The sequence below is a fragment of the Notolepis coatsorum genome, assembly GCF_963971535.1.
Source record: "Notolepis coatsorum genome assembly, chromosome: 2".
In the NCBI taxonomy this organism is placed as follows: Eukaryota; Metazoa; Chordata; class Actinopteri; order Aulopiformes; family Paralepididae; genus Notolepis; species Notolepis coatsorum.
This window is the reverse complement of record NC_140166.1, coordinates 139144654-139160328: the sequence shown is the minus strand read 5'-3', so window position 1 is coordinate 139160328 and position 15675 is coordinate 139144654. Positions and strand designations below refer to the sequence as shown.

At 46.6% G+C, this 15675-nt stretch overlaps 1 protein-coding gene across 1 annotated transcript in view; it reads right to left on the bottom strand.

Annotated features, from left to right (window-relative positions):
- The window catches only part of dnah5 (dynein, axonemal, heavy chain 5), a gene marked incomplete at both ends in the record, with an annotated part of 523851 nt that overhangs the window by 211329 nt on the left and 296847 nt on the right, over positions 1 to 15675 (bottom strand). The window contains 3 exon segments of the mRNA XM_084308323.1: positions 6573 to 6576; positions 6682 to 6880; positions 14887 to 15110. Coding sequence (XP_084164449.1) covers positions 6573 to 6576; positions 6682 to 6880; positions 14887 to 15110 — 427 coding nt within the window.

Below are 15675 nucleotides of genomic sequence, written 5' to 3'. Positions count from 1 at the left end.
ATTACATTAAAATTAAGGCTGTCAAATTATCGCCGTTAATATCGCGTTAACTCCCGATTCTATTAATGCCACTAATTTTTTTAACTCAAGATTAACTAAAAAAAAAAAAAAAAAAAAAAAAAATTACTAGACTTCACTCAGGTGTATTATTGATGCTCTCATTGATACTATGTTTGTTTCTGAAGTGTGTGTGTGTGTGTGTGTATGTGTGTGTGTGTGTGTGTGTGTGTGTGTGTATGTGTGTGTGTGTGTGAGATATAGAGAGAGAGGGGGTGAGAGAGATGAGGAAGGGGCAAAAGAGAAAAAGAGCTGGGAGAGTGTGTGTGTGAGGGAGAGAGGGGGGTGTGTGATTAATCAGCCCTTGTGTGTGTGAATGTAACAAGTTCCTAACGTTTTCTTTCCCCTATTATTTCATGCACACTTTATTCATTGTTTTAAATTATTATTTTCTTTTAAGTTATTTTGTGCATCACTCTGTTTTGAATTTGATGCAAATTTGCAATGCATGAGGGTCATCCGTTTGTGTTAAATGGCTGCACAAAGCAAGCATTTGTTGACTCGCATGTTGATAAGAGTATTAAAACTTGGAACTTGAAAAAGATCTGTTTAAGGTAAAAAAAAAAAAAAAAAAAAAAAGCGATTAATTTGCAATTAATCACGAGTTAACTATGGACAATCATGCGATTAATCGAGTTAAATATTTAATCGTTTGACAGCACTAATTAAAATGTATTGTCATTATACAGCACAAGTACAGTACAACGTAAAGAAGTTTGGCATCCAACCAGAGTGCAAATGTAATATACAATGTACATGTGATTAAACTGGGTATAACATATATAAATTAGTACTACTGAGTAATAGTATGTACAGAGTTGTAGTATTAATATGAACAGTGATACAGGTATAAAGACAATATGGTAGTAAGTCATACTGGCCAGCAGCGTAACTAGTAAGAGTAGGTAAGGGATATGTACAATTATAGATATAGTATCTACAGATATGTAAAAATTATTATACCACCTTCAAATAATGGCCTAGGTAAGGGATAACTATTTAACTTATTATCATTATTTAAAAAGCAGCTTAAAAAAGACAAGACATTTATAAATGAGTAATGAGGATAAACGAAGTTCTGTATCATTAGTGGCTTAGCTTGGCATCGCCTTCTGCACTATCTCGCGTACGTGCACGCGTACTGAATAAACCACAAATGTACCTCTAATACCAGTATTAGTCTGACCACACCCCTCATCAGCTTACCTTCATAAGCAGGTGTGTGGTCACCTGCTCTCCTCCTTCTCGCTTTCACCACAAGGAAGAGGTGCCTCGGTAGATCCCCACACTTGACACCATGATGGAAGAAATTGGATTAGGAACAGCTTGGGAAACAAGGATACGTTGACATCATATCTTTATTTTCTCTCTCACTATTTTCGAGAAAATACGGCGATATTGTCTTCGTACTGGAGTGTCTAGAAGATGATGATCATTCTACAAACCCTCCACCGGTTTTCGTATTGGGAGCACGCCGCTGCATGCTTCTCAACTGCAGTTCCTTGCTGTGTTTGTTGGGGTGAAACCTGTCAGGCCACAGCTGAACTGTCGGACATGCCGCTGTTGTGAGGAGCGGTGCGTTCCAGGTTGGGTGAGTAGTGTTTGCTGGCGGGCTCCACTTGTCTGTTAGTGCTATGGGGGCTACTAGACAAAGTTTATGGAAACCGGCCCCAGGCTAGGGTCCTTTGTTTAGCCGTCTAGGCGACAGAAGGCCTTGGTCTGGCGACCATTATAGTTTTAACTAGTGGGCCGCGACCATTGACACTGGTGATCCCTGTGTGTTCTGGACGAGTGGATTCTCTCTGTCACCGTGTTAAGACCCCATCTTTCATATCCAAATGAGAGTATTCCTTCACGAGGGGATATGTGCATGTAATGTGCGATAGCGGCAGATTCATGTTCAAAGTCAGCTATACAGGCCAGTTGGTACTGTGCTGATTCCGCCGGACGTGTTATTGTCACCGTTGTGAAGCGGTGTTGACGTCTTGTTTTCTCTTTTCTCTTAAAAAGTGAGGAGGGTTCAGAACGGCGGCCTGTCTGGGTGAGTGTTATGTCATTGTTTACATGTTCATAGCTTACGGTTAGCCGGTCGGTGGCCTGGCGCGGGGTAGCTTAGGCTTCTCGCGCGCCGCCGGGAGCTCGCTCCTGATCGCGTGCGTCGTAGATCGGCGTCTCGCGAGCGGAAGCGATAGCACCCGAGCGGTTGGAGCAGCCGTTAGCTTGATGCTATTCTGTTGAACGTGCTTTGATTTTTAACATGTTTTACACTCTTGACCACGACGTCATCTTTGACAGGGGATGTTCGTCAACCCTGCCTGAGCCTAGACGGGGATTGCGTCAACAAAGAGGGCTGTGTTCTACGGTGGCTTATGACTGCACTTCGCTGATCTGCGTTCCGGGCAGGTACGGGGTTGGCCAGACCCTCATAACACGTCTTCTGGTTTTACCTTGCTAAATGTATTGTGAATGACGGTGTTTTTTCCCAAAACGTGTGTTGTTGCAATGCATTTGAGATACGTTGCGGGTTGTGTGTGAGCTGTTTTTGTCACTGGCAGTAGCTTCTCTGTGCAGGTCGTGATGTATTGATCTGGTTGTTGTGTGAGAAACATCATGGTGTTTATGTGTACCGTGTACTCACTACTAAGGCAACTAACCTATGAAGCTATGCTTGGTGACGAGTGAGTAAAAGAATGTTCTTTCTCAGACTGTAATGACAATGGACAGTGAGTTCACACATTAACAGGTTTTCCTGTTTTAACTGGCCGTATTGAGGGTAAAATAGGAGGATTGTGTTTTTCCCCCCCCGGTTCCCTGGGGACTTTATCACCTCCTATCAGACATGTTGTGCATTAATTGTGTCTTTTGTGTGGTAGGGATACGATGTAACTCTCAGCTTGATTGCTGAGGTTGTGCTAAATCTGCTGGAGAAACTTATTTCCTAAAGGGAAATTGGTTTGGTTGCTGTCATATATGCTTAGCAAGGCCTGTGGTCGATACTAATCAAGAATGATGTATTCTCTCATTGTGATGATGATGGGTTGTGTGTGTCATGTGACCTACAACTGGGTTGTACTGGCCACAGAAGCACATGTGTATGTTGGACCGGGGTTCTTAGAGCCCTCTCTATTCTGTGTTTTTCCTTAGTAAAAATCAGATAGCAGGTTAGCTCGTGCGCTGTGTGGAGCTGTGAAACGCTTCATAGAGCTGACTATGACTGTGTCATATTCTCTTTTTGTCGTTACGTCGTATCATGGGTGTGGGGTCGTAAAGGGGTGAACTGGTAACCTTTCCTCTCCCCATTGTTCTGTCGGTCAGGGGTACACCCCCTGTCCTTCAAGGTTCCCGTCACGTGGCGGTTCGGCACGTTACGGGGGGGGGGGGGGGGGGGGGGGGGGAGGGAGTTCCTGGTCCCACGGCCTGGTATATTGGGCGTGTGCACCGCAGGAATTCCCCCGCCATAGAGTACGTCACCGTGCGCGTCTCTGTTGGTAGGACTTCCGTGTGCTGTTCAGGTCCATGTGATGGATCTGTTTTCAGGGGGGGTGGTCAGGGCTCCTCCTCACCAAGCGCCTACTCAGGCCTTCTGTGAGTTCGGACTCCTTCTTCCATGTGATCCATGTGAGGAAGCCTCCATCAGAGTACAGAGCCTTCCTCCTCAGATTGTCAAAGTGAGTGGACCCTCTAGAAGGGTCCTTTTCTATTGTATGTATATTCGATTCAATTCGTTTATTGAGTGTGTATGGGTTCGGTGCCTCTTCCCCGGAGGCCCTAAAACCAGTTTTTTACATGGCTCAAGGTGCAATATATTCTTTTCAATCTGTACAGCTCGCGTGGGAAGTCTCTCTGGGGATCCCCGTCTCTTTCCTATGGGAGGGTGGTGGGATGTAAAAATGTGAACATTTTTTACCCCGGCTGTGTAGACTGGGATACATACTGTTGATGCTTCCTTCTTTCTATTCCAGAAGTGTTGGAGTTAGGGAGTGTCACGCCCCTCTTGTCGTTCCCCTGGGCGCCTTGGGGATTCAATGGCAGGTCTAAATAGCCTGTTCATTGATGGGGGTGTGTCCCGACGCACGTATAGTGCTAGCTCGCTGTAAACAGGCGATTGACTGGCACGCCTTAGTTGCTTGTGGTTGAAACAGCGTTTTTATAAAGCAACTGAGATGGGGGTTTTTCCTCTTCCGGCGACCACATCCCATGACCTGGGTGGGTTGTCGACGGATCCTCGTTCATGTCTGGGGGATGATGACGGGATGGATCTGAACATATGTAGTGGGGTCTCACGCCCTTGGGGTGGGCCACCAGGCGCGGTTCGTCCCGACGTCTGGGTGGCGCCTTCTTTTCATGTTAAGATCAACACGCATATCTGCCCTTTTCCTGGGGCATGTCGGCGTGGTTAGGGCACGGGACTGGTTCTGGTCACGCTGGTCCAGATCAGTTGAACCCGTTGTCCGCCGGGGATGCAGATCTGCTGTTCTGGTACCCTGAGGGACTTGGGCTTTTTTCAGGGGGAAAAATGCCAGGTCGGTCTGGGTGTCACAGGGTTAAGCGCTATGGAGACCCTGGTTGGGTATGTTTTTACTCAGCACTGTCGTCATGGCTTACAGCCATGCCATTCTGTACGCGCTCGATCTCGTCGGATCTCGGCCGCTACACAGGTTGGTCCTGGTTAGTACTTGGTTGGGAGACCGCCGGGGAATACCAGGTACGGTGTGCTTAGGGGCTGGTTCTCCATTGTTTTTCGCTCCTCTCTCACGCATGGCGAAGAGGGGCCTGTGGGGGTGGTTTTTTGACCTCCTCTGGTGACCCTGTGCTTCCCGTACCGCCAGGCCCGGTCCGAAGTGATGTTTGCGACCCGTAGGCCTGGGTTAACCCTTTTTGGAAACTGAAACACTTGTACTGCGGTATAGCCGGTGTATACCCGCAGGTGTGTTTTGGAGTTTTTTCTTGAGGGGTTATAGGAACAACCACCGCATTGGGTAACACCGAGGTGGTTGGTTCCCTGGTGTGTTGGAGCAGTGTCAACTCCCGGGTTCACCGGTTGAGGGTGCCCCTGCACGTTCATGACGTCTGCCAATCGTGTCAGCCTTCTCTGCCTCGACCCCTCTGGGTGGGGGTTGTTAAATGGAGGCTTGGTCATGCAACACCGCCAGCTTACGCTCCTTCCGCCGGGGCGGCTGTGTTCAGCTGTCCCCTCTGGCGCCTGTCTCGTCCGCAGTCTCCAGGCTAGGGTTAACAGCCTGTTGCCTGGTTTTTCCTCGGTGCGCTGCCTGCTTCCGTTGGTTAACCTTTTTTGTGTGCTTACGGCCATGCTGACTGCCTATTCTGCAGGGTCAGTGTGCCAGGCGGTGTACTATTGGGGGGACGGGGCCCGCTCGGCTTACTGGCCTGGTTGGTTCCGCCTGGGAATACCAGGTGCAGTAACTGAGGGGCCTTTGTCCGAATACGCTGGCGATGTGGGGGGCGGGGCACTACGTGCCCACCTGGTGGGGTCTTGATGCTGGCATCATGGACTTCTCCGGGCCCCCATTCCAGGGAGTCCAGTCCTTTTGGTGGGTCTGGGTCTTCCTTCGTGCTCCGCTGCTACGGCCTTGCCACGGGGTTGGGTTTGCCCTTGACCCCGTGATTCTGGGGGCAGTAACGAGGTTGTTCCTCCGTTCGTTCCCGGGTGGCATGCGGGTTGTGCGTGTGTGTAGTCGTGGGTCAAGCCACGGTCTGCTCACCCTGTGCGTTGAGTTGCTTGAGTGCCTCTTCGCACGGTCGGGTCCGTCGCCCTCCCGTGACGTCCCTAATAGGGGGGCTACCCTCCATTAGGGGGGGTCGGGGGGGCTCGGCCCTCCCTGTTCTGATGGTTTTGGGGGGCTGTCAGCGGGGTGTATTTGTCAGCCAAGTGGCTCCGCTTGGCCTCCCTTGTGCAGAAGGCGATGCCAAGCTAAGCCACTAATGATACAGAACGTTAGGTTATGACTATAACCAAGTTCTGTTAATTAGGGGCGATGCTTGGCATCGGACGCCGCTGCAGCCCTTGTCCTCACCTTGTGGTGAAAGCTTGGGAAGGAGGAGAGCAGGTGACCACACACCTGCTTATGAAGGTAAGCTGATGAGGGGTGTGGTCAGACTAATACTGGTATTAGAGGTACATTTGTGGTTTATTCAGTACGCGTGCACGTACGCGAGATAGTGCAGAAGGCGATGCCAAGCATCGCCCCTAATTAACAGAACTTGGTTATAGTCATAACCTAACGTTATGTTATGTTGTGTTATGTAGTGTTGTATTGTATTTACTGCTGTCAAGCGACTACAATTTTTTTTGTATAGTAAAATGTATATTATATAATGTATTATACTAAATTAGGTTATATCAAGTAAAATTAATGGAAGAAAAAATGTAAATGTAAGGGGGTAGGGATCAATAAATGTAGCTTCCCTCTACTCCTTTTTTCATGTCAACTAACTACATTGCTCTTGACTTTTTGTTTTGCAATTTATTTTTCATTATGATTGTTCCGTTTGACGGAGCTTGATATTGTGATTTGTTTGGAGGAATGTGGAGAATACATGTTCAAAAATAAACTTTTTCATTCATTCATTCATTCATTATTATCATTGTTGTTGTTGTTTTACCTGTAGCCTCAGGCGCGTCTCGCAGGAAGTCGACAAAGTATCCGTCCTCCTCCCTCTCCTCCTCCTCCTCCTCCTCCTCCCCCAACTCGGTGCGCACCAGCTGGGCCAGCGTGCGCTGGAACCACTCCACGTCCTCGGGCATGGTGAAGCGGTCCGCGATCACGCGCGTGCACTCGTGCTTCCACAGCGCCAGCAGCACCTGGGGGAGGGGGACGGGGACGTGGTTAGAGAGGCTGGAGGCTGGAGACTCATTAACATGGAGATTACATGAATAAGGGGCGCAGTGTGAGAGTGTTCTGCATTGTTTACACAGAACGAGGGGTTGTCACGATGACACAAATGTCAAATATGTACATAATAATAATAATAGGGCTGTCAGTTTATCACGTTAATTAGATTAATTAATTACACAGCAAATTATCGCGTTATAAAAATTTACAAAAAAATTTATTAAAAATCTCATCTCATTCATTCCATAAGAACGTAGAATACACATGTAGGCCTACAGACTTTTTTTTAATATGGTCCATTTGCATGTTCTTGGTATCTGATTATAGGGACATCTATGGATCTCAGGGAATGTATTCCCAGTGTCAGAAATACTGTGTCTGTTACTAGGCTTGAGTAAATTGTAATGACCCAAATGAGAATATCAATAAAACTATTTTTATCTTTGACTGTGAATAACACCATGCTAAAATGTACCAGACCTGAAAAATCTAAGCAAATTAATAAATGGAAGATAATTAAACAGAAGGTTTTGTAGATTCAGTACTGAATTCTGCCATCCGGACACATGCAATTTGAAATATGATTATAGAATATAGAATATCAGGCATAAGATGGTTATGCGATTAAAATGCGATTAATTAGATTAATTAATTACAACTCCTGTAATTAATTAGATAAAAAAAAGTATCGCCTGAGGGCACTAAATAATAATAATTCATTACATTTATATAGCACTTTTCTCAGACTCAAAGCGTTTTACAACGTACAGTAGGGTGGAAATAATTGATCGGAAAGAGCCGTAGTCGACTGCCAACCTCTTAGTCGAATGCAAAAAAAAATATTAAAGAAATTATAATATTTAATTTAATAAAATGTTTTATCATTCATGCCAAAAAGCAAAGAGGCATAGAAGCGTGGCTAACGCTAATGCCGTGCATACAAGGCTTGACATTAACACCCGCCACCCGCCAAATGCGGGTAGAATTTGGCTGTGTCGCGGGTAACTACGCCATTCTACCCGCCACAGTGGCCGGTGACTTTTTTTCTATGAAAATAAAACATTGTAGTCTACAAAAGGCATCGGCAATAATTAAATCAATCCAAGTGATACTACATAATACTACAACTCCCACAACAATTTGGAAAAGTGCATTACCGGCCAGATCCTGGTAGTGGTGCTGTCTCGAGAATAGAGTACTCCTTGTTTTCAGACCGGATGTTAATTTTTTTCATTCAGGCCTACTTTTTCTGTTAGCGTGAAGCTATGCCTTCATCAGATCGCATGGAATACCTTTTGCGACGCCGAATTCAGTATGCAGTAGTAAAGGAATATAGCATCAGCCAATGGACATATCGATCTACCAGATGGCAATCAATAACTGGAAAATCCTTTTTGGGATCCAACCGGCCACAGGTAAGAACGATTTCACGTAGATTTCATGCTCAGGCCTTGTTAGCATTAGCCAACCAGCCGATCAGTGTATGATGCTACAATAACGAATGCCGTTATTGGTAATCAATAATAACAGAAATACTGTGTCTGTTACTAGGCTTGAGTAAATTGTAATGACCCAAATGAGAATATCAATAAAACAATTTTTATCTTCGACTGTGAATAACACCATGCTAAAATGTACCAGACCTGAAAAATCTAAGCAAATTAATAAATGGAAGATAATTAAACAGAAGGTTTTGTAGATTCAGTACTGAATTCTGCCATCCGGACACATGCAATTTGAAATATGATTATAGAATATAGAATATCAGGCATAAGATGGTTATGCGATTAAAATGCGATTAATTAGATTAATTAATTACAACTCCTGTAATTAATTAGATACAAAAAAAGTATCGCCTGAGGGCACTAAATAATAATAATTCATTACATTTATATAGCACTTTTCTCAGACTCAAAGCGTTTTACAACGTAGGGTGGAAATTGCCTCCTTCACCACCACTGTGTGTAGCACCTTGGGCTACAGGCTCAATGGATACCATACACTGGCACCCGGCACACGTCACACACACTACACAATGGCTGAACGGCTCAGGAGACAGGGATTGCTATCAGTTAATTAAGTGGAAGGGATGATTAGGTGGCCTTGGTGTCAGATACCTGATTGGGGATTTTAGACCAGGAACGTCAGGGAACCCCCTACTTTTTGTGATAGACGCCCTGGGTTCTTTAACTCAATGGCTGCCAACAACGAGTATACTGGCGTGGGCCAAATGGACATACGATCTAGCAGATGGCAATCAAATAATTTGAATATTCTTTTTGGAGTCTCATCGGCCACAGGTAAGAGCAATTTAACATCAATTTCAGCTTGGTTGTCCATTCATAGCCATCACCCTGATCAGCGTATGCTGTTGTACTAACAAATGCCGTTATTGACTGCAGCAGGCACACGCCTCTCCTCCATCGGCCCGTCCTGTCACCCGGGAGTGGCTTCATCCGTATGGGCCGGCCGACATTCAGCTCCGGCAGATCCTTAGCCGATCTTTGCTGCTTGATGTTTCACTCTCAGCTTGTCCGGGACCCCTGTGACGACCTGAGGTACCAGTAGCTGGTCAGCCACAGGGAGAAGGGTTCTCAGTCTCCACGACATAAGTCGCTGTGCAGGGCTGCACCGCATACCCTCAGTGGGTGTGTTTCTCCAATGTAAAATGGCCTTCCAGGGGTCCTCTCTGGCACGGTCAGCCTTTCTGCACAGGCTCTTCACAATTTTTACCGCCGACTCTGCTTTGCCGTTAGCCTTCGGGTGCCTCGGTGAGGACATAACATGCTCAAAGCCCCACTCCCTCGCAAACGCCCGGAACTCTCCACCGGAAAACTGCCCCCCCCCCCCCATCAGAAATGGCTCCGTCTGGGACCCCGTAGCGAGCAAACTGTGCCTTGCATCGTTGGATCGTGGTGTCCGCTGACAGGTCCGGGAGCAAGTCGACCTCCCAGAAGTCAGAATAGTGGTCCACCACGAGAAGGAAGTTCTGTGCTGCATAGCTGTACAGGTCCATGCTTACCAGCTGCCAGGGCCGTGTGGGGAGCGGGTGTGACATCATAGTCTCTTTCTGTTGTTCGTGTGCATACTCATTGCACACGGAGCACTGCTGTATGTAATCTTTGACTTCCCCTTGCATACTGGGCCAGTACAGTGTATGACGAGCCTGTCTGTAGCACGCCTCGGCCCCCACGTGGTTGTAGTGGATCCGTCTCAGCATTTCCGGACACATAGCTTTCGGAATTATGATGTGCTGACTCCTGTAGAGCACGCCATCCTGTGCACTTATCTCGTCTCTGATGGCCCAATAGTCCCGGACGGCTAAAGGGGTCTTCTCTTTGTGGTCTGGCCATCCCTTCAGCACGACTGACTTGAGTGTTTGCAGACACACATCCTCCTCAGTGTGTGTTCGAATCTGTGCCAGACGTTGGCTGCTGACGTTCAGATAGTCCGCCTGCTGCAGACCATTTCCCGTCTGTACAGTGTATCTGTTCTCTGTGGTGGGGTGGTGGCTCTGCTGAGTGTGTCACTTATGTACATTTCAGGGCCTGGCTTGTATACCACCGCCAGGCAGTAGTTCTGCAGTGTGAGGAGCATGCTCTGAAGGCGCTTTGGCGCACTGAGGAGAGGTTTAGTGAAGATGGACACCAATGGGCGGTGGTCGGTCTCTGCAGTCACATCACCCCTCCCATATAGGTAGTAGTGGAAGCGTTGACAGGCGAATACGATGCTTAGGCACTCCTTTTCTATCTGTGCATCATTTTGCTCCGTTTGGGTCAATGCATGAGAGGCGAACGCGACAGGCTGTCCGCCCTGAAGCAAGCAGCAGCCCAGACCCGTCTGACTGGAGTCGCTCTGTACGGTGACCGGCTTGTGGACGTCATAGTACCTTAGGACTTGCACTGCCGTGATCAGAGCCTTGATTTCCTTCATGGCGGCCTCATGTTTGGGCAGCCAGTGCCACATCACATCTTTGTCGAGCAGTCTCCTCAGAGGCTCACATACCGCTGACAAGCGTGGCATGAATCTCGACAGATAGTTCACAAACCCGACACATCGCTGGACCCCTTTTGCGTCTGTGGGGTTTGGCATGTCCAGAACCGCCCTGACCTTGTCAGGGTTTACCTTGAGGCCCTCTGCGGACAGTATGTGGCCATGGAAGCGGACCTCCTTCATTCGAAACTGCAGCTTTTTCAGGCCCAGTCTCAGCTTTACCTCTCTGCATCTGTCCATCAGAGCGACGAGGTTCGTGTCATGGTCGTGGTTGGCCTCATCCTCTGTGTCCCCACAGCCAACTATGAGGATATCATCGGCTATGGGCTCAATCCCCGTCAAGCCAGCCAGCAGCTCATGCTGCTTTCTTTGGTACAGCTCCGGAGCCACTGACACACCGAAAGGGAGTTTCAGCCAACGTTTCCTACCCCACGGTGTCCAGAACGTTGTCATCAGGCTGCTCTCTTCATCCAAACGGCACTGTAAAAATGCATCCTGTGCATCCACCAGCGTGAATATACGTGCCTTTGGCAGCTTATACAGCACGTCATCCAAAGTGGGCATCAGGTAATGGGACCGTTTCAGAGCTCGGTTAAGGGGCTTTGGGTCTATACATAGTCTCAATTTGTCTGGCTTTTTTACTATGACTAGATTGCTAATCCAGTCCGTGGGTCGAGTGACTGTGGTCAAGTGCCCATCCTCTTCATATTTATCCAGCTGTGCTTTAACAGCTGCCTTCAGGGCCACTGGAACGTTCCTGGGAGCACACTGCACAGGCGCCACCGTGCTGTCCAGCTCAAAGTGAATATCACCGGGCAGAGACTCAACAGGGCTGGTGCACACATCATGGTAGGTGCTGACGAGACACTCTTTGGTCAGTGACACCTTCCTGCAGTGCTCCACTTTATTCAGCTCCTCAGGAATGGTGAAGCGTATCAGACCAAGCCTCTCACATGTCTCCCCCGAAAGCAAGGGCCTCTGGCCAGTATGTACGACTTCAAAGTCCAGTCTGTGCGTCTTACCCCTAATGACGCATTGTGTGCTGTACACCCCCAACGAGCTCATCCAATCACTGTTGTAAAGTTTCAGTTTGATGAAGCTCTTCTGAAGGGGTGTTCTAGGTGCCAGTCGTGTCTTGTCCTTGATGCTCATCACATTGCATGTGGCTCCCGAGTCGAGCTGGCACCTTTGGAGGCCTCTTTGCAGTGGTAGGTTGACAAACCACTTTTTCCCTTGAGTGTTCACAGCGCCCACGCTCTCTGCTGTGTACACGTCTCTCTCCTCCCGGTCGCTGTCCTCCAGTTCCCCTGGGTCATCCACAGCATTTAACTGGCGAGCCTGCTGGCCTCTTTTCATACATACTTTTGCAAAATGGTTAGCCGTGCCACATGAACGGCATGATTTACCAAAGGCGGGGCACTGGTCTCGCCCACGTTTGTGCCGTGTGCCACAGTACTTGCACTCACCAGTGTCTCTCATGTGCTGTGGCTGTGCCGATGTGTTGGCCTCGGATGGCCTGCTGGCAGGCCTCCATCCATATCGCTGCCCTTGTGTGGCGTTAATGCTGTCCCCAGGCCCGGAGCTGCCCAGAGACATGGTTTTTAACGTACTGTCCATGACCTCAGCTGCCCGGCAAATAATGATGGCCTCAGCCAATTTAAGGTCCTTTTCTCTTAATAAGCGACGTCTAGCGCCCTCATCAGTTATCCCTAGGACAAGCCTGTCCCTTATGAGTTCATCTTAAATAGCTCCATATTCACAAGAGGCAGCCCTTTCTCTCAGTCTTGTAACAAAAGCATCAAACAGCTCTCCATCCTCCTGTTTCAAGTTGCCAAAAACGTACCTCTCAAATATCACGTTCTTAGCTGGTGTGAAGTATTGCTGCAGTGCTGTCAGAATAGCCCCCACATCTTTTTGTTGCTCCACGGTGAGTCCCAGGTTGTGTTTATAAATATGACGACAGTCGTTCCCCATTAACCGTCTGAGTGCCGCCGCCTGTACTGGCTTTGCTTTCTCGCTGAGCCTGGTCGCGAGCAGATAGTCCTCGAACTCCGCTTGAAAGCTCACCCAGTTGCCGTGAATGTCCCCTGTCATCTTCATTGGCTCCGGAGGTGGAATGCTGGATGCCATTGTCGCCACAAACTCTCACCCAAACAACACATAAACGTCCGCTGTTATTGCAAACAGCTGTTTCAGCGACGGGCCGTAAATAGATCCTCTTTGGGTCCTAGTCAAACTTCTGACACCATGTTTGCAAGTGTAGCTGTACAATGAATGAGTCGAGTCGAGTTGTGTCTCAATGCCGTGTATTGCCAAACACAAGTAAACATACCACACCTTCTCCAGGACGTGAGACAGGTATATACCATACAGGCACCGGCCGCGTCTATTTTTTTTACCAACGGATTTCCAGTTCCGTGTTCGCATTCTGCGATCTGATTGGCCACTGACGTTTCTGGTGCGATCTGATTGGCCACTGACGTTTCTGGTCATGTGACATGTGTACCCAATCGCGTGACGCCTGTGTCTTTGCCCATTTCCGCCTCGAACGGCATGCAAACTACCTAACGCCTAGTTTATCGTTATAGTTGGTTAAGCTTAGGCGACTCTTTCGAAGTTGGTTAAGGTTAGAGTTTGGAATCAGGGCTGGTGTTCTATCGCCAGTGTGATAATCAATATAAAGTACTGGTAATGTAATCAATGTAACATATGATGTACACACTGGACCTACTGTATGCAGGAGAAATTGTTCTATTCTATTCTATTTAACTCAACTGTAGTAAGACTGAAAGCCTCAGCTGGGCTGGTGGCAGCCGGAGGTGGAAGATCATACATAATCACAATCAATTCATTGGTAAAGCCACTGACCCGTAGAGACTCGCCCACCTATGTGGTTCAGTAGTATTGATCACACTGAATAACGAGATACATTTTGACTTATTATGGAAATATAAAGGTGATAGTTGACTGGAGACAAGTTATGCTATATTATATAAGTTAAAATCATATGAACTATTTTATCCGTTTTGTTCTTATGGAATGATTATGGAATATGTATTCTATGGCTGGAGAATTGTTGTGATGTTTGACTTATGAATATCGAGTGAGCTTTGATTCACTTGTTTTGTTTGTTTTTGTTGTGATGTCATGTTTTCTTGTGAGTACTTCAATGTTTGTGGTTTCATATATATATATATATATTAGGGCTGTCAAAGTTAATGCTTTAACTTTGGAGATTAATTTAAATTATTTAAAGCATTAAAATAAATTAATCTAGATTCATCTATGGAGTGAAACATCTTCAACGTTCTGAACTTTCAGCAGTATATTTGCTTGTTCTTTTTTTGCATCGACTCATGCACCTTTTTGAAAATCATCTGACATGAAGATGGAACACATTTTTGTTGTTAATATGATTTATATTACTGGTAAGACATGATCATCCTCTAAGCCAATCTGCACTTTAACATCGGCCTGGGTTGTTTTTATTTCTGTTAGCGCCGCGGATATAAGAAAGAGGTCTTTAAAGCTGAGTCAATGTTGATGGTTTTGTTGAACATTTGTACGTCACAGGAGAGAAACTGTATTCAAAGAAAGCTATTAAAATAGTCTTTGAATCTAAATATACTTTCTTTGTGTTGATTTTACATTAATTCCATGATTTTACTCAAGTATCTATTACAAGCTTCGGTCGTAAGTAGAACAATTTTATTTTTAATCTAGATTAATCTAGATTAATTACAGAAAATTGTGAGATTAATTAGTCAAATGTTTTGAATCTATTGACAGCATGATATATATATATATATATATATATATATATATATATATATATATATATATATATATATATATATATATATATATATAATTTCTTTTGTGTTTGTATTTTAAATGTTTGCACCCCAGGAAGAGTAGTCTCACCTTGGTGTGTACACTATGGGAATCCACAATAAAACAATAAAACAGTAAATCTACGTGCCTGTGTGGAGTGGACCACCTCGGCGGTGGTGTTCAGCATGCCCTGCCAGACACGGGACAGGTCCCGGAGGTTGAAGATGTAGTGGAACTTGGCGGGAGTCGGCATCATCTTGACTTTGGTCATCTGCCAGAGGCGGCGCGTCAGAGACACCAGGCGGGGAACCAAACCCACGACCTCCTCACCGAAACCACGGCCGGCACAGTAGTGGCCCTTACCGATCACACCTGGGGGGGGGTTACGATTCAGTCACAGGAATTGACCTCCCATCTCAAACCCTGCCCTCTTTTCTCGATCCGTTGTGAGGATCGGGGCTTGAGATTGGTCTATAAGGTCACACTGAGACCCAATAAGTTAACCAAGAACACTGGATATGAACAGCTTAGGACTGACCTCGACTAGTTGAATAGTGAAGTCGACTAATCGATCGAAAGGAGCCGTAGTCGACTGCCAACCTCTTGCAAAACATTTTTTTTTTATCATTCTTTCCAAAAGCAAAGAGGCCTAGAAGCGTGGCTAACGCTAATGGCGCGCATACCAGCGAGGCTAACTACCTAAGAAACGGGCACAGAGGCACTGAAAGAGGATTTCACCCGTCTAATGAACACACTAGACTAGACAAATATCAAGATGTGTCCATCAGTGGACCAATTGCATGCTTTTGCAGAGAACAAGAAGCCTTCAGTCGACTCCTTCAGACATTAAGCACCCCCCACAGCCCAAATGGAATGATATATTATATATATATATATTTTCTTTGCATTCGACTATATTCGGTAGTCAACTATCGTC